The following is a 25,833-nucleotide window of genomic DNA, read 5'->3' on the forward strand; positions in this document are numbered from 1 at the left end:
GACTCAGCAGCAACAGCACCGCTTGCCTGCTGTCATGGCGTGTCGGTTTGTCAGCAGGGGCACCAAGCCAAACCATGCCTGCTACAGCCTCACTGAAGCTGGGGAATCTTCACCCAGGCCAGACTCAGCCCTGTCCTTCCTCCTTTGTTTGCATTCTTTGTCCTGTCTGGTTTGTGCTCTGCGAGGCTTAGGGCAGTGCCGCTCTACAGAATCATTCCTTTCCCCCACAGACAGGCAGTCAGATTCAGTTTACAGCAGGGAGAGCTGGATGAGAAATGTGCCTCTGATATATGGGATTTGTAAGATATACCAGCAGTTGGAATGTGACAAGGACACTGGTGTAAAACACACAGCTGATGCCAAGTGCTGGGGTCTCTGTACATGAGGCAAGAAAATACACCATTGCATACTCCAGTTTTAATTCATACTCATTTGAATTAGAGCATCAGATCATACTGTTAGCTTAAAAGCACCCACACGGCATGATTCAGATTTAAAGGATCTGTTCCCCCCTTTGAAGCTCCTTTTAATTCAGAGGAAATCTGTAGAAACAGCAGTACTTCATCCTCCTGATATTGGTTGTGAAAAAGGCCCCAGATCTCCCTCCCTGTATCTTTTTCTCCCTCACTTGCACTTTATGTTCTATTTCAAGGTCCTGCTTGAGGCTGTAATTCCTCCAGAGCTCTTGGATTCAACTAGTTGACACACAGCCCAGTTGTTCCCCATCACCACGCCAGGCTGTGCACAGCTGCACTGGTTAGTGTGTGTGCTTGTAGGCAGCCTACCCAGGGACAGCCAGCTTGTCCTGTCAGGGAGACCCTGCACTGTTCCTTCTCCTCTGCAACTCTGCCTTAATTCAGGAGCATGATGCTAGGAATAGAAGGGAAATTAAGCCAGGAAATTAGGACACACTTCATTAAGAAACACACATACACATAGAGTTCTGCTTAGCCCACCGTGCACTAGGCTGGGACCAGGTAACAAATCACTATTCATAATCGAGTTCCTGTCAAGTGGCATTCATTATTCTGTGCTTTCATAGTGGCTTAGGAAAAACCTAAATCTCTGTGGTTCCCCCTTGAGACAGGTAGGTTTTCAAATTAATCCCTTCCTCACTGGCCTACTTTATTTCTGATTGATGCTGTGTGGTATAAGAGTTGAGGCTGGAGTGATCACAAACATCCGTTCTGGCCAAGCAAATCTGAAAAAGACAAAGGCAAAACCACATGCCACTCTGGGGGGGCTTTTGGGGGATTTCTTTTTTTTTTTTTTTTTTTTTTTTTTGGTGTTGTTGTTGATCTGTTTGTAGTGTTCATGGTGTTTAGTGTGAAGGGAAATCTCAGTACCTTGGTACAGTCAGTGTCCCCTTTTCCTCTCCCTTGTTAAACCCCTGACTCTCACTTGGCAGTCTGACTCAGCTCTTACCATTCACACTTGGAGGCAGGTTGCAATTGTGATTTCCATCCCATCACCTTGGGCAAATATTTACTCCTCTTTTCCCAGCTTGTATTTGTCTTTAATGTTCCTCTTTTGATCCTCCCCTCTTTTTTTGTTCCCTGCAGCGGTGGGTGTGCAAATAAAGCTGGATTTGCTGCAACGCAAGTTTTGGATGGCCATGCAACAGGTAGGAGCATCAGCAATCATGCAGTGACACAATTTAGTGCTCTTTGTCAGCAAGGTCAATGCTATGTTACATCACATATGATGGCATTTTAATGAGGGCTTTTGTGGAATTCATATTAAGAGATTTATGACGTAGATTAGTTTGAAGTCACACATTTCTGTAATCCTTTGACAGCACTAATGCCGTGTGAGCCATGAGTCTGTTCTGCAGATGCTGTGGTGACAGTGTCAGCATTCTGGCCTGGCATTAGCTGGGCTGCATGTGACACATTTAATTGTGGAAATATGCTTGTGCTCATTCAGCCTTTCAGAAGACTCATGGAAATCTGCAATTTTGGGCACACAGGAAAAAAATCTACTGCCTTCTCTTATCGTCTTGATGATGATAACAAAATGGTACCAGCTTGCCAAAATAAAAATTGTTTGCTCCAGGGATAAGCTTTTGATTGTTGTCCTAATATTAGGTACTCTTCTGGACTGAAGGAAGTGGAATAATTAAAACAACTCCCCTGGTATGGGGAGCAAGACAAATGAAACACCTTTCCCTCATCCCCCAGGGGCTTTCTTCCCAGGCTTTGCTTTCAGGGAGGTGTGCTGGAGGGGTGAGCATGGCAGGACCGTAGCAGCACACAGCAGAAGCAGCTCTCTGCTGTCAGGAGAGGGAGCTGTCATCAGACAGGGATGACAGAGAAGGTAGGAGGGCAGGAAGCTGCTCTGTGGTGACAGGAGCATCCTCACAGGTGGGGATCACATAAACCTAACCTGAGCTAAAAAGAGTTCTGCAAAGCACATGAGTGCATCCTGAAACAGCAACAGAGAGCTTAGTTTTAAACATCCTGCTCAGGGCCATACCCAGGCAGCTCTCACACAAACAAGCCCTTGTGGATGTTAAGTGAAGCTGAGAGGGCTTATGAAAGCAGGTGAAGGAGGCCTGTGTGCCAAGTGGCTGTGAGCTGTGGCCCTGGTAGGTGCTGGTGTGAAAAAAAGCTCCATGTGCTTTCCCAGGATGTGAGCACCATTGGACAGAGGAAAGACTGACAGATTTTGTTTTCTCTCTCTCTCCTGCCTCACTGATGCCATGCTGCTCTGGATGTCCACGCTGTGCCTCCCAGCCCAATGACACTGATGTAAGTGGACAAAAGCTGGGGACAGGGAGGCATCCTGGCATGCCTGGCTTGGCTTCCTAATTGTGTCATTTGTGTGCCAGCATATCATAGGCACTGTCCCTTGTCTGTAGTCTCTGGAGAGGGTCCAAACCTGTCACGGGCTGTGTTTGTCTTCACAGTAATTAAGTGTCTTTGGCAAAGCTCAAAGTGCTCTGGGTCACAGAGACCTGACCAAAAGCAGGAGGATGCTGTGAGGTAGGCTGGTCTCTAAGGAGGGAGCTGTGCCCATGAAGCAGCAGGTGTCAACTCAGAAAAACCAGGGAGCACAGGCTCAGTTCTGCCCCCTCTCAGGGGCTCCCTGCAAGCTGCCATTGCTCCCAAAGCAGGGTCCTGGCTGTGGTGCTGCTGCTCTATGGCCAGCCCAGTGCCAGGCACTGCTGGAACTTCTCCAGGTCTGGAAGTGCAGTGGCAGTGAGACTCAGCCCTCACACTGCTCAGGAAGATGTGTGAGACATGAGCCCTTCTTGTGGAAAACCGCTGTGGTTCACCTGGGTTTCTGTTCTGGTATCTGAACCCTGGACTCTGTATTTGTTATCCCCCAAGGCCATAACTGTGGTTTGTTGTGACCGTGTTTCTCTGCTGACCAAAGGAAAGAACCTGCCAGGGTGAAGCACAAGGTGACCTCTAGGAATACATCCAGGGAAATAAAACAACCACGTGTTGCTTTGTGGTGAGGCAGGGGTGAGGTGGTGCTTGCAACTGTGGATAAAGGAATTTATTTTTTAAACCATCATCCCTAGAGTCTCAAAAAGCCAGCTGGATTCAGAGTGTGAACATGTGATATTGCAAAGCTGTGGGACTTGAAACAAACTCAGGCATCTCCAAACCTCCTCTGAAGCTGAACAGAGGGACAGAAAACCAGTTTTGTTCTGCAAAACTCAAGGGGAGAAGCAAATTCTAACTGAAAGTTACGGTCTTGTTGTGGTCTGGAATGGGCAATTTACGTCTTGTAACTGAGAATCACCCAGAAGGGGGGTTGGATTTTATGTCTAAGGGTTTTGAGAAAATAGTGGGTAGCTGGCTGAGAGCAGACAGGCTATGTGCTATGTCAGTGTCCTTCCCCAACCCCAGAAAACCTCTGGCAGGAAGGGGACTCCATGCACAGAAAAGGCAACACTGTGTCAGCTTTCTTCCCTCTGCTGCTGGAGAAAATAGAATTAAAAAATAACACAAAGAGACAGACTCATGCAGCCACAGCAAACTCTGAACAATTATGAAATCAATAAGCACCTGAAGGGCTTTGTTACTCACCACTTAACCCCTCGTGTGCCCACCCAGTTCAGTGTTGTGAAACACATGTCAAGTCCACTACGCAGAAATTCTAAATGAAAGAAGTGGATGGTGCCTTGGGCTACATGTGCACCATTCACATCCTATTTTATCATTAGCTCTCTGGAGAATAAAGAAACCAACAGCAACAACAAAAAAAAAAATCCCTGCCTGAGAAGAACCCTGATCTAAAATACCATGCTATGTTCTTAGTCCAGATACTAACAGATGCTGAAATGCATGCTGGTTTCTCCCTGGTGCACAATAACCTTTGCTATTGCCCTTTCTTTACAAGTGCCTCCTCTGCTTGGAGTGCACAGGTCCTGCTGGGCACATGTCAGGGAGGCAGGTGCAGGATCTGAGCCCTCGGGGGAGGGGATGTTGCTGATAGAGGCAGGGAGCTGGAGTGGCTGACCTGGGGGTGCTGCCAACCTTGTCCTGGTGGAAATGCCAGCTGAACTGCAGAGCTGTCTGGGATACTGTTCTGCAAACGTTTAGCCCAGCAGTCCCAAGGGGGAGACAGTAAGATGAGCTCGTGCCATGTGCTGAGGGATACACTCAGTGCAAGTGGCTCTGGTGCAGCTGCAGGTTGAGCTCTGGGAGCCCCAGGCAAGAGGCTGTGACCTGGCACTGACCCTTTGCGCAACAAAGGGCACCATGGGGACATGTGGGACAGCCAGGTGTCCAGCCACCTGGAGACACAGCAGGAGCAGATGTCCCATCAGGATGACCCCAGATGATCACACATGGGCTGTGAGGGTATAAAAGCCCAGTTTCCTTTGTTTGGGGCCTCTCCTCAGAGGCATGGGCTTGAGCTCTTTCTGTGTTGCTGCACCATTAATGAATTGCTTTAATGTTCTGGATGTCTGAGAGCCTGCAATGGGAAACCTGGAGATGAATGAGTAAGGAAAACTTGTCTGGCTGTGGGAGTGAGGGGTGTATGGGGAGTCAGAGACCTGTGGGGTCACTGTAGCTGCTGCTGCCTCAGTCCCAGCAGTGAAAGCCTCTGGTGGTGGGGGAGTGTCTGCCAGAGCTCCTGCATGGTCAGACTGGGAAGTTTCCTTCATACCATGGTTAATTCTCTGCTTTCCCTTTGCAGTGCCGTGGCTTTGATGGTGCCTGTCCACTCAGCTGTCAGGATGATGTAAGTTGCCTCAGTTTCTTCTCTGTACCTGTGGTGGGTGTGATTGACCACCTGCTGTGGAGATCTCTGTCTCCCCAAAAAAGGCAGTGCCTGTTGCCTCCTCACAAGATACTGCACATCTAGGGGGCAGGACCTCATAGTAATGAGACAAATCTGCAGTTTAGGTCTTCCCCCGAGCTGGGCCAGGGCAGAGACATTGGGATTCCAGCCAGTGAAAGTCCATCTCCTTTAAATCTGTCTCCCTGGCATCCCAGATCTTCAAAAAAAAAAAAGTGGCTGGCAGCATGACATGCATGCTGGACACCTCTCTTTGTGTTTATGCCACTGCTTCAGCCTTGGTATCAGGAATATGTGAGACAGGAGCTCCTCTGCCCTGAAAAGTGAGATCACCAGAGATTTTTTTTGTTGGGTGTCCATGTAGGATTTTCTCTGCTTCCTAGTTTTGCCTGCAGGCTGCAGGAAAGGGTTTTCATCTAAACTCTGTGCCTCTATTTCCTGCTTTGTAAAATAAAAGTAGATCAGCACTGATACTCAGTGGTGGGGAGAGGGTTATTTTGTGAGTGGTTATAAAACTCTGAAATCTGAAGATGGAAAGTATTAGATACCATATTACTTAAGAGAAGAGCACTACAAATATCCTGTCTCTTCCTGAAGGATGCCTTGCCTTAGGTGTGGCTCACAGCCTGCTAGGCCTGCACAGAGCCCCAGCTAGAGACAAAATCTGTCACAGCTCATGGACTCAATACGTCAAAATGGAGGCAGAGAGAGAAAAGAATTGTGTTAAACTCATGGTAGCTGAGCTGTGGGGCTTGATATGGAAATGCCAAGGCTGTTGGCATCATCACAAACCCACACTGCTCCATCCTGAACACAAACAGGGGAAAAGCCATAAAAGCCATCTTTATTATTGCTTCTCTTCCATCTCTGCAGATTCTGAACTGTTTCCTCATTGACAACAATGGCTTTATACTTGTTTCCAAAATACCTGAAGAGGTAAGAGAGCATAAGAGGAGGAGGAGAGTGGGGTTTGCTTGTTCCTGAATAACCCACCAGAGCTGCTTAAAACAAATGAAGTTGAATTGTGTAATAAGGGTGGCTGTGGTGTAATTAAATTCAACTGCACAGTGAGGGGGAAGGCTCCCAGCAGAGTGACAGCACATCCTAGGTGGGGAAGGAGTTTGCAGTGATAAGGAAGGAACTAGTCAAAATATCTTTTGATCAGAAGAAAGGAAATTAGACTCTGTTCCCTTGGCACAGATGCTATTGAAAGATGATCTGAGGAAAGGGAAGGGAAGGGAAGGGAAGGGAAGGGAAGGGAAGGGAAGGGAAGGGAAGGGAAGGGAAGGGAAGGGAAGGGAAGGGAAGGGAAGGGAAGGGAAGGGAAGGGAAGGGAAGGGAAGGGAAGGGAAGGGAAGGGAAGGGAAGGGAAGGGAAGGGAAGGGAAGGGAAGGGAAGGGAAGGGAAGGGAAGGGAAGGGAAGGGAAGGGAAGGGAAGGGAAGGGAAGGGAAGGGAAGGGAAGGGAAGGGAAGGGAAGGGAAGGGAAGGGAAGGGAAGGGAAGGGAAGGGAAGGGAAGGGAAGGGAAGGGAAGGGAAGGGAAGGGAAGGGAAGGGAAGGGAAGGGAAGGGAAGGGAAGGGAAGGGAAGGGAAGGGAAGGGAAGGGAAGGGAAGGGAAGGGAAGGGAAGGGAAGGGAAGGGAAGGGAGCAGCACTTTTGAGTATTCTGAAGTCAAAGCAGGTGTTCTAAGCAGGAAAGGAAACTGAGGGGATTGTAAGAGCAAAATGCTAAAGGCAAAAAATGAAGACAAAATAATTTAAGTAAATTGAAAACAGGAACACACCTATAGAATTGGAGAATTTACTGGACTTGCAGAGGTGAAGGGAGCAAGGGAAAAGGCTCAGAATAGAAATAAAAATAAGGTGTATGGTTCCACAGCCATTTCTAGGGAGCTGAAGGGGTGCAAGTTTGATGTGATGTCCTGTGCAGCTGGATAAAGTCAATATTACCAGCCACTGCATGGTTGAGCTACACTTTTCTGTTCTCTGATAAATTCACCACAGAGCTGCTTATTTCAAAATAATTAAACCCCATAGTTCTGGACATCAGAAGGTGATATGTGGGAACAGTCTCATAAGCTACTAAGCAATAAGTCGATAGTAAGAGTGGGCTTAGAGAAGAAGTGGGAAATGAAGGGGTTTTGTTACTGACAGAATCATGGAGTTTCATTAAAATTGCCATTGTACTGGAGTTAACAAATGCAGTTTGGGTATTTCCAAAAGACAGCAGGTCCACTCCCAGAAATTGCTTTCTTCAAGATGTGACAAACTGGTTGAAATGGAAATTAAGGTAATGAATTCCTGGTGGATGTGATTGGCACAAGCAGCACAGCTTCCAAAAGGAAGAAAACTTATCAGCTATAGTTCTTTGAAAGCGTGACAAAATCAGGAGATAGGGAGACTAGATAACCTGTAGAATTTCAGTTCTCCTCAGCCTTGAACAGAGTCCCTTACAAGAACCTGGTGAAACAGTGAAGCATGAAGTAGTGACATTGATCTCAAAGCAGCTGGGACAGAAGAGAAAGAAGAATTTTTAGATGGCTATGCAGATGCAAAACATCATCTATATGAGTCCCGTGGTTTCCCTCCTGGACTTGGGTTGGTTAGCATTTTCAGAATGGGCTGGCAAAAGAATAAGGTGAGACTGTGCATTCTGCAGGCACTGCACAGTGAGTTCAGGGAGGCTGAGAGGAGACTCTGAGAGTCACAGAGCAAAATCAATCAGCAACACAGAGGCACCAGGGGGAATAAAAACAGATACCAAGGGGAGTTTATTGCAAGGGATAACCAACCTCTTTTCTGTAGGAAAGTGAAAAGTGCCCTCCCCAGCGCACTGAAGAGTCTGGTAGAAGTGTCCCTTCAATGATGTGGTGTGCAAAAAACGAAAAAACAAATAGAACTTGAGGACTAAGGGAGGGAAATGCTGTAAAAGTTGCATTGGCTCCCCCCTCTGGGTGGCCAGGCCCTCCTGAGTTTTTAGGATGGGCTGGTGGTCTTAGGAACTGCTGTTTTCTCCTCTGACACCCATGGCATTTTCAAAGACACTTTACTGACTCCTATGACATGTGTCCATCAGCTACACCCTTTAGCTACCGTGTGTCCTCAGCACTGCCCTCCTGGGTTCTGCCTTGGTACTTTTTCCTGCATCTTATGGAAAATAGGCTTTTCCATAGCTCATCTCTGAAAGTTCTGATTAGCAGAAACATGGCATTATAGTGGATTTGGGTAAATTATAAACATTATCAACATGCCTCAGGCATTTTGGCAAGCACCAGAGCTGTCCTCCTCCAGCTTTTACCTTCCCTGACTTCAGAGAGTTCACTACTGCTTTTTTTTTCTTTATCCTGTTCCAGTTACTGTTTTTATTTCCTGGTGACACCATGAGTCTCCACACCATTAAACCCTACAGGGAATTCAAGAGATGCCACCTGGATGTTGCTGCATGGGATCACTTGCTGCTGTGTGGACTTCCCTGTCCCATCCTGTAGTCTTTCCTTAAGGCATCCCTTTAAAAATGCCCAGAAAAATCCTGTACCTGGCTTTTTGTGGGTATTTTGGCTTTTCTGCCTCCAGAGCTGCCTGCTGTCTGCACCTCCTTCCCTGGGTGACCACACTAGAAAGCAGAGCAGCTTTCCCCAGGAATGGGGTAAGGACACATGGCTCAGGCTCTGCTCTCCTCTGCCCTTGGGATGAGGGATCAGGGTAAGGGATTGGCTCTAATAACCTCTGTTTGAAGGCAGCAGGAAGCTTACTGGCAATTGGAAACCACCATGGAAAAGGGACTCAGGATTTTAATGAGTGACAAGTTGGAAGCTCCCTGCAGGATTACTTGGGGAAGAATGGGTAATCTCTTAATTCGAGCTAATCTCCATCCAGTCTCATCCCAGAGGGAGCAAAGAGTTAAAACACAGAGCCAGCAGAAGGGAGTGAGTGAGAACCAGGTGCTCTGGGAGGAAGGGAATAGAGGTGACAGGGTCAGGCTGTGCTGCAGGGAGGGCTGCTCTGCTTTTTCTGTCATGTTTGCAGCCGTGGCCCCACAGCCACCCCTGAATTTTTAGCTGCTTCTCACTGCCAGTCATAGGCACAGCTGTGGATCCCAGGTCTTGAGCTCCCTCCGCCTGCTGCATCCAGATGTTCCCTCTCTCACTAAACCTCTTTTTCTAGGATTGCTGCCTACTGCCTGAGGCATTTTGCAGAGGATGTCTGCAAGCTCTGCCCAGGTGGGACTCCAGCAGCAGGGTGCAGAGAGGCAGCCAAAAGGCCAAGATGCCACCAGAGCTCAGACTTGTGGAGAAGCAAGGACTGGCTCTGTTTGAGCTGGAGGAGGAGGCTGCCTGCCTGCCCAAAGCCTGGGCAATTTGGCAGATCCTGTTTGTCTGCAGTTTCTGAGTGTACAAGAAGTGTAAATTGCTCAATGAGCCAGCAAAGCATGGATGCATGTGAGCAGTGATGTAGCTTTTGAGTCACATGTGTGCTCTGGGTTGCATGTCTTTGCTGTGCACAGCCTGCACATGTGCCTGCACACTCAGCTGCAGGGGGGAGTGACACAGCATGTGTCACGCAGGATGTCAGAGCAATGCTTCATGCTGTCAACCTCTGAAATGGCAAGGGCCTGTGGAAACTTGCCCAGAGATGGGAGTTAGGAGAAACACAGCAGAGGGATGTCTAGGAGAGCAGCAGTCACTGGAGGAAGCAGGATGTAATGAGAGCTGCTTTACAAAATGATGCTCCAGTACAGGACAACTTTGGTTTCTGCCTAGTGATGCTTTTCTGTGTTACTGCCTGCATGGGGTACCTACAGCAGCAGTAAGCTCTGAATGTCTGGTTTGGTATTGGAGGCCAGTTTGCTCATGCCTTTCTGAACACACTCCCTGTCCATACTCTCTCAGGCACTAATAGCTGCTCATTCTTATACCTATACAAATGATGTCCTGCATGGAGAAATTCAGCCAGACATCAGCATCTCTCGACAGGATGGGCCTCCTTTACAGCCTTGCAGTGGCCCCCTCTCCTTGCCCCACTGCCTGCAGCTTGCACTGTGTTAAATCTCACTGCTGGGTCTGCAGACTGGTATTAAATGGAAGCAGCTGGCCTCTTCACCACCCTAATCAGATTGAAAGAGCGAGGGAGGTGAAAAAAGTTAGTGCTTGCTCAGGCACATTTGACTGTCTGAGACGATTACAGCCTAAATGCTCGAAGGGGAGTTGATGTTATGCATCAATTTGTACAGTGAAATGACTTCTAAAGCCTTTTGGGAAGAGGCTCCTAACCATGTAACACTACTGTTAGATGATTACCATGTGATCTTAGGTAAATCTGCCTAAGAGTTTGGACTTTTTTTGTGGAGATGTCCCACTCAAATAAATGAAATCATCTGTCATCTGCTAATACATGCTAAATGACTGCTAGCCTATCAGTGGAAAAGCAAAACATCCCAGACTGTGTGAATGCTTCCATAATGCATGGGAGCTATTTACTCTGTCAGGACCCATGAGCCAGGAAAACAGACAGAGGACAGCTCATATCCGCATTTTTATTATTTACAAACATTTCATTTACTTGCCTGTGAACAACACAGTGGACTTGACAGGTTTGAAGCATTTTTGCAATATATTTGTCATGGTTTAGTAATCAGGAAGGCCAGAATTGTTTGTTTGAGGAAATCTTTAAAGCAGCAGTTGGCAGATTTGAGATTGGATCCTTATTTGAGGTTACTGACTCCAAGGCATACATGGAACCAGAGGCCCACAAGCCCCACCTTTAGTTCAGGCATGCAAGCAGGACTGGGGGGTTGTTGTTCCCCAAATGCAACATAGTTCTAGCTGTGTCAGTGCACAATATGTAAGCTACAGGGATGGGTGGCTTTGTGTTGTGTTGTTTGGGTCACTGCCTGCTCAGAACTCCCACAGCAGTGAGCTGTAACATTGCATTTGCTACCTAAAGAAGTCTGTACATTACGCTTGTGCATGGTGGGCCAGTTCACCTAGGGCAGCAGGAGAGCAGAGGTTTCCAAAACCACTGTGGCCATGGGTAGCAGAGAGGCTCAGATGGAAGACTCAGGCATTCAGACCCAGAGAATATGGATTCCCAATAACCCATGAGAGAGTCCAGGCCTCCAGTGATTCAGCATGCCTGGGTCTCTGCAGCTTGAGAGTTTGCCTTTTTCTGACAAGCCACAAGGACTTATGTGGGCTAAATCTTTTCCAAGCGTGGTAGGAATGGTGCAGGATGCCCAGCTGGTGTTGGGGGAAGTCCTCCCTCAAGCTTTCCAGCCAGCCAAAGGACAAAGTTCAGCATTGCCTTCTTACAAAAACCCTCCTTGTGTACAGCAGCCTCCAGACAAGCTAGATCAGCTGGAGCCATCGAGCCTTTGGAAATTTTACAGTTAATGCTGTTTTTCCCTTTTTATGCTTGCAGACTGGAAAATTTTTTGGTGCAGTGGATGGCTCAGTGATGACCCAGCTGCTAAACATGGGCATGTTCAGGCGGTAAGTGGGGGATCTCCACACTGTACTTCTTGTTCTTTGCTGGTGTGTGGGTCAGAGCATGTTGGTCCCTCTGAGAAGCACTTGAGCAGGGAAAATGCACATGCTGGTGATACTGGTGACTCTCTTATCCAGACACAAGAGCTCTTTTAGCTATCTGCCCCATCTGCTGACTGGCTCAGCCATCATCAGCACACACACTGTTTCTACTCATCTCTTGCTCTTCCACCTGCTGCAAAACACAGAGAGAGACTGAAACTTCCAATCTCTCTGTGGCCAGAGAGCAGCTGCTTCTCTGTCTTTTCCAGGGCAAGATGTTATGGGAAGCATTTCTTGGCATTTTGGGTACAGAAGTGCTTCAGTTCTTCCTGCCACTGGGAAAGCCTTTCTGGGGAGTGGTTGTCTGAGAGCCCCACAGATGCAGCATTGCAGCTGGCTGACCACACTTCTCTCTCTCTTAAAAAAAATTCTGTTCACCTCACTCCACTCCCTCAGCTGATGTCAAAAGAGAGTTCAGAGTTTCAGTGGCTTGAAAACAGGAACTAGGGGGACCAATTATAATTGTAACTACCTGAGGTAGTTACAATTATAATTCCTGTGCTTCATAGCTTGCTTTACTCACTGTGTGAAATTAGGGACATATTTCCTCCTGTACTGACACAGTTACATTAATCCAGAGCCTGTATTTCTTGCTCTGCAAGATCCATCTCTGGCCAAACAGCAAAGACCCGTGTGTGCAGGTCACTGCTTTCCTGAGTCCAGGAAACAGTTCATACCTGACATTTTTGAGAAAAAGCTGACGTGTCTGTCCCGTGGGTGGTTGCATTTCCTGCTTTTGACTGCTTGCCTGTTGTGTTTTGCTTGCAGGGTGACCATGTATGATTACCAGGCAATGTGCAAGGTGCCCTACCACCACCACAGCGGCGCCCGGCCCCTGCTCAGTGTACGTAGCTGTCACCATGCAGCCCTCCCTGGCTGGGCTTCCTCCTGCAGGCCATCTCCAACATTCCCCAAAAGACTTCAGGAGATGTTTGCTTTCAGGATAGGACTGTCCAAACTCACCTCAGGCAGATTCCTGAAGCAGTGGTAGCCACTGATTTTGGTTTCCAGTGTGGCTCTCTATTGCCATATAGGATCTCACTGAAAATTGGAAGGACCAGGGAAGGAAGAGGAGCTAAACTATGGCAGGTTCCCCTGGGAGCCAAGCAGTCAGCTACCAGCTGAAATGAACAGGAATGCTTTTACAGGGCATGGTTTTACTCAGCTCAAGGAGGAGAGTTGCAGTGTCAGGGAACAGAGCATCTGGGGAAAACTGGCAGTCATTGGGGAAGGATGAGCGAGCCTGGAGCAGGAGAGGGAGAATGCTGGTAGCCCAGGGAACAAACTAACAGAGTGAAGGGTTCTACCAGTACCCAAATGCAACCTCTCTTTAGGCTGATACAAACTCATACTCCAATCCCACTCCACCTTCCTAACCTTGCCTCAGACAGGCAGAACAAAGTAACTACTTAACACTTAGGCCACTTCAAACTGCTTGATACAGCCCTAAACAGGGATGTGTTCATTACTGTTATGATCCTCTGATATTGGAAGGAATGCAGGAAGTACTCTTACAGTGTGACATTGTAATTTTTTTCCAGTAAAAGAATTTTCAACAAAGTATTGCCTTTTACAACATTTTTAACAATAACACTTTTAACAATGTCTGGTTTGCAATGGCTATACTTGAGCTGGCTAGATAACACATGGTGACCATAGTGAAAATATTTGTTTGATTATATCCTCCAATCCTGATCACTGAAAGAAATGTCACAAACTGTGAGCTGCCAAAATTGAAGTGAATTGGGAAGAAAATAAAAAGGTGAGCATTTAGCCTCCATCTCTCATCTTCCCCTCTTAGAAAAACCATTGAAAAGGAAGAAATCAAGAAAAGTCAGTTTTTCATATACAGACATAAAAATCAGTCAAATTGCCAACCATCTCTACATTTTACTATTTGCTGATTTATTTTGCCTGAAGAGAAGTCATCAGTAGTGGAACATTATCCTGCATCCCGTGACTGCCACATCTGTTTTGGGTTTGAGGACATGGGCATGATTATGAGAGGGGGAGATGAAAATTAAATGTGGTTACCATGAGAAAAAGAAGCAGCAGTATCCTCTGCAGATGAATTGTCCCTGGGATAATGCTGGATTTCCAATTTGTAGCTGAAAGCAAGAAGATGATAGAAGTCATGCCATCTTGAGGAAAAGCTGGATGAAAGCACAGTTAAGCATAATCAATCAATGGCAGATAATACTAAATCCTGGGCAGTGCTGTCACTTGTCCCAGAAACACCACTTGCTCTCAGAACACAAAAGCATCCTAAACTGGTGGTGTCCCATTTAGCTGGGTTTCTCTCCTGCTCTGAGCTCTGAAGGTCATCCACACTGGAGAGAAATCATCAAGCAATTACATCTTCAAAGTCCTTCATACATTCCTGATAAACTCCCTGACCCTCATGGGGAGGGGGTGAGGAGGTATTATTAGTAGCAGGGCAGCTCTGCTGCCTTTTGATGTATTTTGAACATTTTCCAGTGATGCCCAGACCTTGTATTTCCAGCCTGTCTTCAAGAGCTCTGATCAGTGGAGGGACTTGGTCTAAAATGTGGGGTCCTGCATAACAATTATAAATTCTCTGACCAGGTCCTTATGATATTTCTCATTTCTTCTTTTGTTCTCCAGCCAATTTATGCCTTTGTAGCTGCAGTGAAGTGGCTGATAAGTGATTTCCTCATGTGAGTACCAAAAGGTGGGGGTGTTTGGGAGGCTCAGACTACGAGAGGCAAGAGCTGGGAAAGCTGCAAGTGGAAGCCCCCCCATAGGGCGTTGCTGTCAGCCTTCTCCTGACATTCAGCTCTGCACTGTGCTCCTGGGAGACAGAAAGCTATTACTATTGCCATTTTGAGAGGCAGAGGCCCACAGTGGGTCTGGGATTTACCTGAAATCACTCAGTACAAAGTGCCTGAGTCAGAAATAGGACTTGGGTCTCCTGGGGCTCTGTGCAGATCCTCGGTGCCGAGTCCTCTTGCCCGTGAGGAGCGAATGCATATCTTCCTCTCACAGAGGGACAGGGCTGAAGGCAGCGAGCCAAGCAGCTCAGGTCTGAGTGCCAGGCAAGGGGGGAGAGAGGGGAGGCTCTCCTCTAGTTTGGGCTCACCTCAGACTTCTGGGGTGAATCAGAGTTCAAGCTCAAATTAGGATGGAAGTGCCACTGCTCAGCTTGCAGGGTGTGCAAAAGGGGAAATGTGGTAAAGGTCCAGCTCTGAGGGTTTTAACCAGTACAGAACATTTCCATGTAGCTAACTGCAAGCAGCCAGAGTCTGGCCATCATGCCTGCTCCTCAGGTGGGTCCTATAGTGGCTGAATGCCCTCCCAGCCTCAGGGGCTGCCATACTTGTTCCTTCACTGACAAGCCCCTTGCACAGGAAAAAGCCCATTCAGATCTTCCACAGTACAGATCCCACGATACAGAGCTACATTCTAGCATGTGGAGAGGGGAAAAAAAAAAATTAAAATCTAAAAAATCAGACTTGCACTGCCAGAAATTTGTAGTAAACATTTTTGAACTGATACTCACTGGGCGACAGGGCCATCTCCCTGACACCTGCATCCTTCCAGGCTGCTGAAAAAGCATCCTCTGTTCTTGCTCTTTTGACAGCTTCCTTTTGGAGTTTAACATGAGTAGCTTCTGGCACTCAGACAACTTGGCAGATGGTGAGTACACAAGAGTCCAGCCACCCCATAGCACGTGAGTGTTGCAGCCACTGGTGACAGAAGAAACTGTAGAGGGAAGCCTGGCCTGGTGCAAGGAGCCTGCCCTCTGCCCCACACCCCTTCCTCCACAGACACTGGAATGCAGCTTTCAGATCCCACCATTTCCCCCCATTTCCACCCCCATTCCAGGCTGGTCAGGGTGAGGTCTGTGCTGCTGGGAGCACTCTGCTTGCTCCCCTCAGGGTAATTTGCTGAGGAGAGGGGTGACACTTTTTTCTGAGGACCCCTGCCCTATGTGCAGTGGGATGAGAGAGGCCATCAGCTGCAAATAACTTCAGTAGGAAGCCTACCCTTCCAGTCTGCTACAGGACAGGACAGAGCAGGGGTGGAACAGCAGTCTCTCCAGAGCCTAGCAGAGGTCCCAGGAAGACACACAGAAACCTCAGCGTTCAATAACACACAGAGGGTCTTCTCTTACCCACTGGACCTGCTCTGGAAGAGAGAAGATGATGGCACATGGTATTGCACAGCACCAGAGGGGTGTGTCTGGCTTGAAATACAGTGACCTGTCCTGCAGCTGAAGTGCTGCCTGCTGGAAACACCCCAGGAATCTCTGCAGTCCCATCCCAGCCCCTACAAGCAGGGGGGCATGTTAATGGCCCTGAGGAGACTCGGAGGGGAAGGGGAGGTGTGTTCTGCACAGCCAAGAGGGGGCTGTATTTAGTCTTGCTAATTATTGATCACTGGTGGTGCCTTTAGTGGAGACAGTGGTATCTTCCATGCCAGCTGTGGGGCTGGGTCTTCTGCACTGAATTCTCCTGGCATAATGGGGAAACAGTAGTTTTTTGAAAGCAAAATTCCCCTCTAGAGAAGGAGGTCTGTGGGTGTTGTTTAGGTCCCACTCTCCTCCTCCAAAGAGGTGGCAGTAGCAGCTCAGCTGTCCCCTAAGCAGCCCTGGCTGCTGTGTAACTCACATCAGGGTAGCAGGAGTGGCCCTATGCAGAAATTGGTGAGGAAGAGTCAGATGAGCAGGTGCAGTACTCATGGCAGTTCAGGAGAGACTGCTCATTCAGGGGAACAGGCAGGTGTGGCATTCCTGCTGTGGATGTTCTGTGGCTGCAGTCTGATTTAGTCTGTACTTGAGGAGAGCAAGAAGGGAGGGGGGATGTCACTGCTGTCCTACTCATCACCATTTCCTTTTGTGCTTCCTTCATCTCTTTCCTACATCACCTCCATGACTGCTGTGTGCAAATTCATGTCTCCATGTCACTGCCATCCTGTGAATCTCTGAATCTGTCACGTGTCTCCATCATCACTGTGTCTGTGTGTCATGGGACTTCTCCAGCCAAGGCTGTTTTCCATCACTGTAAGTAGAACCACCTAATAGTTAAAAAAATAGAATTAACTAGAAATTCCTAGGCTAGGAAAGACTTTTTTCCACCCTTTGTACAGGGGGGGACTTGCAGAAAGGCGTGACAGGGCCAAGGCAGAGCCTGGCTCTGTTTCCCTGCTCTGCAAAGAAGAGATGCTGTTGCTCATTTAGCTGGCTGAGCTGGTGATTGAAGGTCTGTCACTGAGAAGTTGATAAAAGAAGGAACATATGAGTCTCCTGAGGAGCTGCAGTCACAGACAGCATCATCACTCATTGCTGTGGGCTGGCTGGACCTGTGGCCTCTGTTCCATGGCATGTCCTTCACCGTGGTTCCCAGCTGGCCCATTCTCTTCAGCTGTTATTCCCAAACCAAAGACCAACCTGTGCCTTCTTGCAGGAGAAACTACACAGGTCTTGTAGACTACAGTTATTAAAAAGTAACTTAAGTCTTCTTTTCCACACACCATGGCTTAGCTCCTTCTGATAAATCCCAGCCCAGCTCTGGGATAATGCAGGAGGACTTTCAAGTGGTTCAACTGATAACTCATAAATCCGCTCCTACAGGCGAGTTAGAAATTCCTCCAAGACAGAGTCCAGACTGTGGCTGTGTTTGTATCTCCCTGCTTCCATATCTAGCTTGTGTTTGCCAATTTGCTCTCTGCCCAGCAAGACATATGTGTGAGACAGAGATGGAGAAATAGAGACAGTTGGAATGTGTCTGACTGGATGGAGAAGAGGAAGAGCAAGAGAGGGTGTCTGCAGATGAAAAAAAAGAGTGTCCATGTGTGTGGGGGAGTAGCAGGGTGGAAGAATGCTATTGGGGCTGGAAGAAATGGATTGCACATGTTGTTAAGAAGGGGCTGTAGATTTTTGCCAGAGATGTTAACATTTTCTTGACTGCACGCCAAGGCTGGTGTATGCGAAAAATATGAAGCGAAGGAGACATTTTGTGAGAGAGAAATTGAGCACACACATTTTTTCCGGGTTATGTGCAGAAGAATTAACGATCAGGGATCTAATGCACTCCCTTGCCTGACTGTGTACCTCTGGCTCTGCAGCACTGAGCCTATTTCTGCTTCCCAAGTTCTCCTGTTTTTTGGGAAGGTGAGACTTGCTGTTGGAATATGGGCGTGATGTATTCAGACTGCATTCATCATACAAATCTGTTTATCAGAGGTGCTGAGAAGACATGTTTGCTGCCACAGATTTTTCTCTGCTCTCAGCATCTCAGTTTCTCTCTGTGTTTATAAGGGCTTCTGCTTTTATGGACATCAGCACAGGTTTGAAAGCTTTTAATTAAGCCAAAAATACTTCCAGCCAAGGCATGCAGCCTAGAAAGAACTATTTCTAGAATTCTTTAGATCATAAAAGTTTCTCTTTTTTTACTCCATGGTAGTGTACTCAGAAGATATTTTACAAGATAACTGGTTAAATTCTATGTTTTATATTGGTAACTAAGTGGCAGATTTTGTCATGTGTCCCAGAGTAAATCCTCTGACTCGAGTGCATGATTTATGCTGGTGGCAAAGAGTTCACAATCTGGGCTCTGTAGTTCATAACAAGGCACAGCAACTGCTTTTGCTGCTCAGAAGGATTGGTTGCCAAATGTCTGACAAAAGTCTTTCTGGAAGTGCAGATGGTAGCAATGACAGCCTGGAATTAACTCACTCTTTGCTATAAAGTTTGCAATTTGTTATCAGCTCCTCTGGCTGTTTACTAATCCCTGACCAGCAGACTCTGAGACTGCTGATAACATTTTGATGTCCAGTGTGTGCATGCAGAGGCTCAGCCTGAGCCTTTTGCTGATGATGTACATGCTACTGGGCTTCTCTGAACCTCTCAATGCTGCTGCAGCTGCATTGCTTCCCAGCAAATTAAGTGTCAGCAGGCTTAAGCATAATCTCTGTCATAGGTCTTGTCTCTGTGCAGGAGTTAAATTTTAAAGCAGCTTCTTTTCATTAGGCTTGTGCCAAAAAAAAAAAAAAAAACACTAACAAAAATACTTCAAGTCTGTGCAGGCCACTTCTGCCAGTTTAAAAATCCACTTTGGTGCTGGCCACGTTTGTCCTGGGTGTGGTTCATGCAGTCTCTTTAATTGACTTTTCCCTTGCAGGGCCTGGGAAGGGAAGCCCACCATGACAGCCCTCATCCAACACTGGCTGAGGCTGAGAAGCCTCAGTTCAATTTCCATTCTGCATTTTCCAAGCTGGTGGTCTCATCCACCCCTCCCTGCACCCTGTCCTTCACACCACTGTCCTTTATATTGCTTGAACTCCATCTGCTTTGATGATGTTATAACAGGAAGCTAGTAAAGGATATGCTATTATAACAGGAGCTAGTAAAGGATGTCACTCTTTACCAGGGACAGGGGAAAAATGAGGTCCTGGTGTGTCAGGGGTCTTTCCCCCTCATGACATGAGCCATTAAATTCTTGCAAGCAGTTTGCCCCAACTTTATGAGGTCACATTTGTGGTCATCACAGTGATTCTTCTGAGCAAGACCTGCAGTCCATTGCCCACGGCTGTGCTGCACTGGCAATGCTGTAAATCCAGGGGCAGCTCAACAGGACAGTGATGGCTTGTGGCTGAGGGACCAATGTATGGACTTGCCACAAGCATGTCACCAAGAAGGGCAGTGACCTGCTTCAGGGTTTGGAGCTGCTTCCCCAGCCTCCAGTACAGTGAATTAAGGCTGAAAGAAATGCTGCTCTGTTTCTCATACTCCTTTAGTCTTAGTTTGGGGACTTTCCTGGCCAGAATACACTTACCTGCAGCTGCTCAGAGCCAGTGTTTGCAGCTTCTCTCCTTACAGCATAAATGGGGATATTCTGCATGCCCCATCAGAAGTGTCTGAAATTCACCTCAAAAACAGGGTGTTCTGCTCATCCCAGATCTCCTCAGGACTGTCAGTCCCTGTGACAGGTCCTAGTCAGAAGCATTCTCCATCAGCAGGAATGGGAGAGGCTTTTCCCTGCCTCTGCAGAGTGGAGTTTGCACAGAGGGACAAGGAATGGTGGCAGAGCACAGCCAGACAGCTCCTGGCTGGTGGCAGAGGTGCTGCCGGCCCCTGGAATGACAAGTTGGGTTGATTAATTCAGTGTGAATCCAGGGTGAATACAGAACGAGGCATTGTGCTGCAGTCAGGCTCTGTGTGCTTTTGAATCCGTGCAAAATGACCCTCACTATGTCACCAAAAGGTGGGTCCATAGTCTGGGAGGATTGGAGCAGGGGGCTGCCTCCTGAGTGCTGGTTTTTGAGACTTCTGAAGAAAAGCACAAAGTACAATTACCAGAGACTCTGCACTGCAGGGAGGGGTTTGAGTGCCCATCATATTCATCTGGGCAAGGCATTAGAGGCAAGATTGGGCTGCAGTTCCCGGCTCTTAATGGATGTCTTGTGTTGCTGGATTGCTATGGTGGAGAGAAAAATCAGAGAAAATCATGCGGTTTTTCTCTCTCTCGTGTAATCCACATTGTTTAGACGGCAGGCTCTGCGGGGAGGTGCCTGCTCCGGCAGTGCCGGGGGAGAGGAAACCATTGCTCTCAGCAGTGAGGGTTTTACAGTGATGCAAATCACCCATCCAATCACGGATGCCCTCTTGATGCCTCTCACCATACATTTGCTGATTAAAACCCAGGTTGCTGCATATAAGTTCTCAGCGCTTCTGCTGCAAGGGGTAAACTGGGCGTCCTCCAGGTGAGGAGGACCCTCTTCCCTGCTGGTCCCCCCAGGAGCACTGCCCGTGGCTGCTGTGTGGGTGGGAGGCTGCAAAGTGAGGCTTTGTGCTCAGACCCAAAGCTGATGTAGAAACCATTTCTTGTACTTGCTGCTGGCTGAGCCGCAGCCACCTCTGCCCTAGCAACAAAGCTTCATATTTCCATCAGCAGCGGTCCCCTGTGTCCCACACAGGCAGGAGCTGGCTTTGCTACCTCCAACTGCAGAAAATAATTGCCAGAAAGGCCCAAGGCAATAGTTTCAGGCAAGACAGATTTTGCTGAACTCCTAGAAAGAATGCTCTTGCTTCTTGAGGGAGGCTTAGTGAGGTGGTTCAGCTCCCCCTCATCCCCAAATTAGTTTGGGAGTCCTGCAGGGTGTGACTGATGAGTGATGGAGCAGCTGCTCCCTCCAGGAGCCGGCGCTGTCCAGTAGCTGGCTCTCTGCAGGTCCTCGAGTGCTGTCATCTGTTTCCCTGTGGTCTCAGGCCAGATCTGCTTGCTGGTGGTGGTTTCTTCTTAACATGACATATATTGAGCCCCTCCAATTTCCTGTTGTGGGAAATGTCAGTAGGCTCAGGAGGGATCAGCAGCTGATGGGATCCCCTCCCGCAGGGACCACAGCCCTGGGCACAGGCACAGCTTCCAGTGTTTATAAACAGCATGAACCAGCACTGGCTTAGGCAGGAGGGATTCCATTGTCACGGCTGGTTCAGTAGGACCCCCGAGCTCCATTGAACAGGGAATACCTGTGCCCGAATGTCCCTGCCTGCCTGGCCAGGGGGCCCTGGGTGCTGTGGCCACTGCGGCCCCTCGGCTGCAGTTTGGGCATGGCAGGGTCCGGGGCTTGCTGCGGAAGGCGAGTGGCGATGTTGGAGGCATTTTCACATAGGCTGGTTTTCCCACACCACCTAGTGGGAGCAGGCATCACTGCCCGCCTGCTCCCTGCAGCATCCTCTTCCCCTTCTTCTGCTCCCGGCCACCTTGGGAGGGTAGCTGCTCCTCCAAAGTCCATCCCCAAGTCTGGAAGGTTCCCAATTAGCTCGGGCAGGTCCCGTGTGCCCCTCACATGTGTCCTGTCTTGTCCCCCCAGCTCACAAGCACAAGAAGCACGACACGCTGCAGCCCTGCGACACCGAGTACCCCGTGTTCGTCTATGAGCCGGCCATCAAGGAGACCAACGGGCTCATCGACTGTGGAGACTGCCAAAAGTAAGAGCCACAGCTTCCCTTCCAGCTGGGGACCTTGTCCCAGGGCTGCTGGGGGTGACAGCAGCGTCAGAAGGGTCACCTGCCACCGTGCCTGTGGCACAGCCACCATGACAGCCACAGCTCTGGCCACAGAGCCATGCTGGACAGAGAGAGGTGAAGAGACCAGGGTACTGATTCCTAACAAAAAAAAAGTGTTAATAAGCAGAGGTGGCTGGAGAACAAAGAGAACAGCATTTAAATATATATATCTTTCCATTCCAAAGATTTGAGAAAGGAACTTGTTCTGTTCTTTCATGTTTCTGCAGAACTTTTCTTCTTAGAAAGTTTTCCCTTTTTGCAATACGCTTGGCTTTGCTTTTCTTTTTTTTTTTTTTTTAAATTTTCCCCCTTTTCTGTATTTCTACAGAAACAAAAAAAAAAAAAAAAAAAGAAAATAAAAAGAAAAGAAAGAAAAAGACAAACCAGGGATGGGAAAAAAAAAAAGTGTTAGACTGAAAGAACTGAAAACAAGAGTCCACTTTTTTATTACCCATTTTCATTGTAAGTGAATGGACAGTCAAAAGTAACAAGAAAGTCATTGTAAAAAGAGGCTGTTTTCAGGGGTTGCACAGTGCCATCAGCAATCTCGTGTGGAAAGGTGACAAAAAGATGAGTTTCCACTGATCCAGCTTTTCCTAACATGAGGAGTTAGGAACAGATCTGACTGGAACTGCTCCTAAAAAAAAATCCACAAAACAATTCTACCTAGTCTTTAGTATTGGATCAACTGCAGGAAAGACTTAAAGCTCAGAAAAACAGCCTCCACTAGCCAGCATGGCTATGGGAAAACCACAGGCTTGCCAAACATTGTTTCAGAAGAGATTGCAGATTTGATGATAACAAGGTATTCTCTTAATCTCTGGGCAGATCCAGAGGAACTGAGTGACCTCTTTGGGTCACAGATCTCTGCTACAAACAAAGCCTGGGAGCTGCCCCTCCCCTGCTGGGGGCAGCACCTCACCAGCGCTGGATGGAGCAGCAGGTGCTGTGTCCTGCTTGGCTCCTTTGTAGTTACAGCCTCTGGTGCATCTTGTGCATTTCTTATCCAGATATCTGGGACAGACACCCCCCCACCCCTGCCACAGGCTCTGTGGAGCATTAGCCAGGGCCTGGCATGCAGGCATTCCTGATGACATTCCAAAAGCTCCTGGTGGAGCAGGGCTAGGCTGGGTGCTCCATCCTGGGCAGAAACATTGGCTTGTGGGTTGATGCATGGGGATCTCTGTCCTGGTGACTGAATCTGTGAAGGCTGCTTGCCAAAGCTCCCAAGGCAGTCATTAGTCAGGGAGCACTAATGACATGGTCAGCTGCTGTGTGTGGCATTCAGCACCTTTAAAAGGGGACACACAAATCCCTGGAGGCTGGAAGGCAGCAAGGCCAGGTGGTGAATAACCAGGGACACTGGGCACTGCTCCAGCACAGTCAGCTTGGCCAGTGCAGTGGGCACATCCCCACAAGCCTGTATTTCTATTCCAGAAGCCCTGCCACCAGTGCAGGCATGCAGAGCCTGATGTCCCCAGCCTTCCCTGTACCCGGTGGCTCCAGGACATGCTGGCTCCCTGCCAAACACCAGCTGGTCAGTCCTGTCACACCAGTGTAGCCCACAGTGTTACTGGGTTCCTCTATTTCTCTCTCCAGTAACGTGAAATTTAGCACAACTTTGCTCCTCCCAGGACCACAGAATAGAGACACCCTTGCACTGTACAAGCACACCCATAAATACACATTAAATAGGCACTGGAATACCTCTGGGTGAAGCCAGGTTTTGCTCAGGTGTCATCTGCTGTGATGTGCTGGCCCATCTGGGCAGGGCTTGTCTTGGTTTTGGCTGGTTGGTTGGGTTCTTGGGTTGATTTTGACTTTTGTGCCTAGCATGGAGTTACGGATTTGAGCCAGTTCAGAGCCAAAAAGAAGGTCCAAAGGCACCTGTCCCTGGCCTGCTCACTGGTCTCTCCTGCTTTCTGCTGGCACCCTGTTTCCAGTGATCTGTTTTCTTTCAATTTCTTTGCTGTGGTTCAGGCAATGCCAGGACTCCTGCTCTGGTCTGAAGAGTTGTGATTTTTTCACTTTTCACTTTGCTCTGTGCTTTTTTCACCTGCTCTTCCCTTGCAGGATGTTTGTGGCACAGCAGATCGTCAGCAGTAACCTCCTGCTCCTCGTCACGGACACTGTCTGCGATTGCAGTGTCTTCCCACCTGTCCCAATGGATGCAAAAGAAGTCAAATATATCCTTCCACGCACAGAGGGATGCAGGGCTCCACAGGCCCTGTCATCTCCGTGTTTGCCAGGGTGGAAAATGTCCTTCTGCTGCCATTGCCGTGGGGGTGGAGAGCACGACCTGGCTTGGAGAGGTCTCCAGCCCGTGCAGGGTGACCTGCCCTTCCCTCGTCCTCCCGGGTGGTGCAGTTCCACCCGGCCAAACTTTCATGGGGTCCCAGAGGGTCTGTGTGGCATTCATCCCCTTCCCTGCCCGCCCTGCCGGTCCTTAACAGCCTCGCACACAACGCCTCGGTGAAGTGCGAGCGGATGCGCTCCCAGAAGCTGCGCCGGCGGCCGGACTCGTGCCACGCCTTCCACCCTGAGGTATCCCGGGACACCGGGGGCAGGGAGGGACAGCTGGCGGCTGGGTGGCACCACGGGAATGCCCATGCCCAAAATGCACAAATGTCTCCTCTTGCACCCTTGCATGGGGTGTGTCTCACTGCTGGCTGGCGCCAGACCCAGCCGTGAAGCCCCGAGGGGGCTCCTAGCAGGATTTCCTAGCAGGATTTCACCTCTGTACCACCTGGGAAGGGCTTGAGCTCGGAAACCACAGGGTCGGGGGCAAGCACACACACACCTGCACCCTGCTAGGAGCCGGGAGCCATGGGGCTTCCTACCCACGGATGGCTGCTGTGGCCACCAGGAATAAACCAGTCCCTTCCTTGGCTCCTGGGGTGATCTTTCGGCCACAGCCATCGCTCCCTCTTCCGAAGGCAGCAGGCAAGCTGACCTCTTGTCTCCCATCTCGCAGGAAAATGCCCAGGACTGCGGTGGCACTGCTGGGATCTCCGTGTGTCCGGCGCTGCTGCTCCTGCCCCTGGTGCTGCTCCTGCGGTGACGCTGCCCGCGATGCGCCTTACGCGGCAGGGACCCGGCGGGACAGAGCCGTGCCGGAGAGGGCAGGACATGGGGTCCCCTTCTGGGACACCCTCCGCCACTTCCCGAGGTGTCCTTCACCACAAGGCCCAGCACGGTGGGAGCCGCTGCCTCCTCGGAAGCCCGTGGCAAAAGGAGATGCGAGAAGCAGCAGGGGCAGCTCCTGGCACAGCAGCTGCTGAGCGGCTCCTCCCAGACACCGCTCACAGCCGGGGCTGCTGCCATCACCGGCGTGGAGAACATTCCTCATCAGCCTGCCTCCCACCGAGCCACCTGGGCTCAGAGGGGCAGAGCTGCCTCTAGGAGAGCAGGAGGGGCAGGGGACACCACCTGCCTGTCCCTCAGGGTGAGCCACCGGGATTTTGAACGCCCGGGTCTAGAAGCAGCACGTCCTGGTCTTGGGGGTGGTTCTCAGCCGGGCCCCCAGGCGAGGGATATGGCACCAAAGCTGAATTGCAGCAGCCTCACCTGGGGCTGGGCAGTGGGAGGCAGCACAGCTCAACCGGAGAGCTGCAGCCACCCCAGCTCTGCCAAGGAGACCTCTCCTAACAGGGCTAAAGCAGCATCCAGTTCTTGTCTAGATGTGGACTTACCTCTGGAAAGGGGTTTTGTATGACCAGAAGAGACCTACCTGCTCTCTTCATTGCAGAAGCAGCCAAGAAACAGGCACTTTTCCCCTGGGAGCAGCACTGCCCTGCTCATTGCAGCTGCCCTTGGTTGTGCCCTGCCCTGAGCCTGGCATTCCCAGCTGCTGGGCACAGGCCCCTTCTCACAGAGCTTTATGGACAACGGGTGGGAAGCACCCATTTTTCTTTTTTTCTTTTTTTATGAACTGTTCCATACCATCTCATTAAAAAGAAATA

General features: G+C 49.2%; 1 protein-coding gene across 1 annotated transcript in view; it reads left to right on the forward strand.

Moving 5' to 3' along the window:
- CACNA2D4 (calcium voltage-gated channel auxiliary subunit alpha2delta 4) overlaps positions 1-25,833 on the forward strand; it is a 122,861-nt gene extending 97,028 nt beyond the window's left edge. Inside the window, exons 28-40 of the mRNA XM_059848111.1 lie at positions 1,563-1,624; positions 2,736-2,750; positions 5,158-5,202; positions 6,133-6,195; positions 11,675-11,745; positions 12,610-12,685; positions 14,467-14,519; positions 15,443-15,498; positions 16,844-16,864; positions 21,676-21,793; positions 23,945-24,057; positions 24,333-24,415; positions 24,846-25,833. Of these exons, the coding sequence (XP_059704094.1) occupies positions 1,563-1,624; positions 2,736-2,750; positions 5,158-5,202; positions 6,133-6,195; positions 11,675-11,745; positions 12,610-12,685; positions 14,467-14,519; positions 15,443-15,498; positions 16,844-16,864; positions 21,676-21,793; positions 23,945-24,057; positions 24,333-24,415; positions 24,846-24,932 (863 nt within the window). The 3' untranslated portion in view covers positions 24,933-25,833. The remainder of the gene's footprint in view (positions 1-1,562; positions 1,625-2,735; positions 2,751-5,157; positions 5,203-6,132; positions 6,196-11,674; positions 11,746-12,609; positions 12,686-14,466; positions 14,520-15,442; positions 15,499-16,843; positions 16,865-21,675; positions 21,794-23,944; positions 24,058-24,332; positions 24,416-24,845) is intronic.

Source organism: Haemorhous mexicanus, chromosome 5 (assembly GCF_027477595.1).
Source record: "Haemorhous mexicanus isolate bHaeMex1 chromosome 5, bHaeMex1.pri, whole genome shotgun sequence".
Classification (NCBI taxonomy): domain Eukaryota; kingdom Metazoa; phylum Chordata; class Aves; order Passeriformes; family Fringillidae; genus Haemorhous; species Haemorhous mexicanus.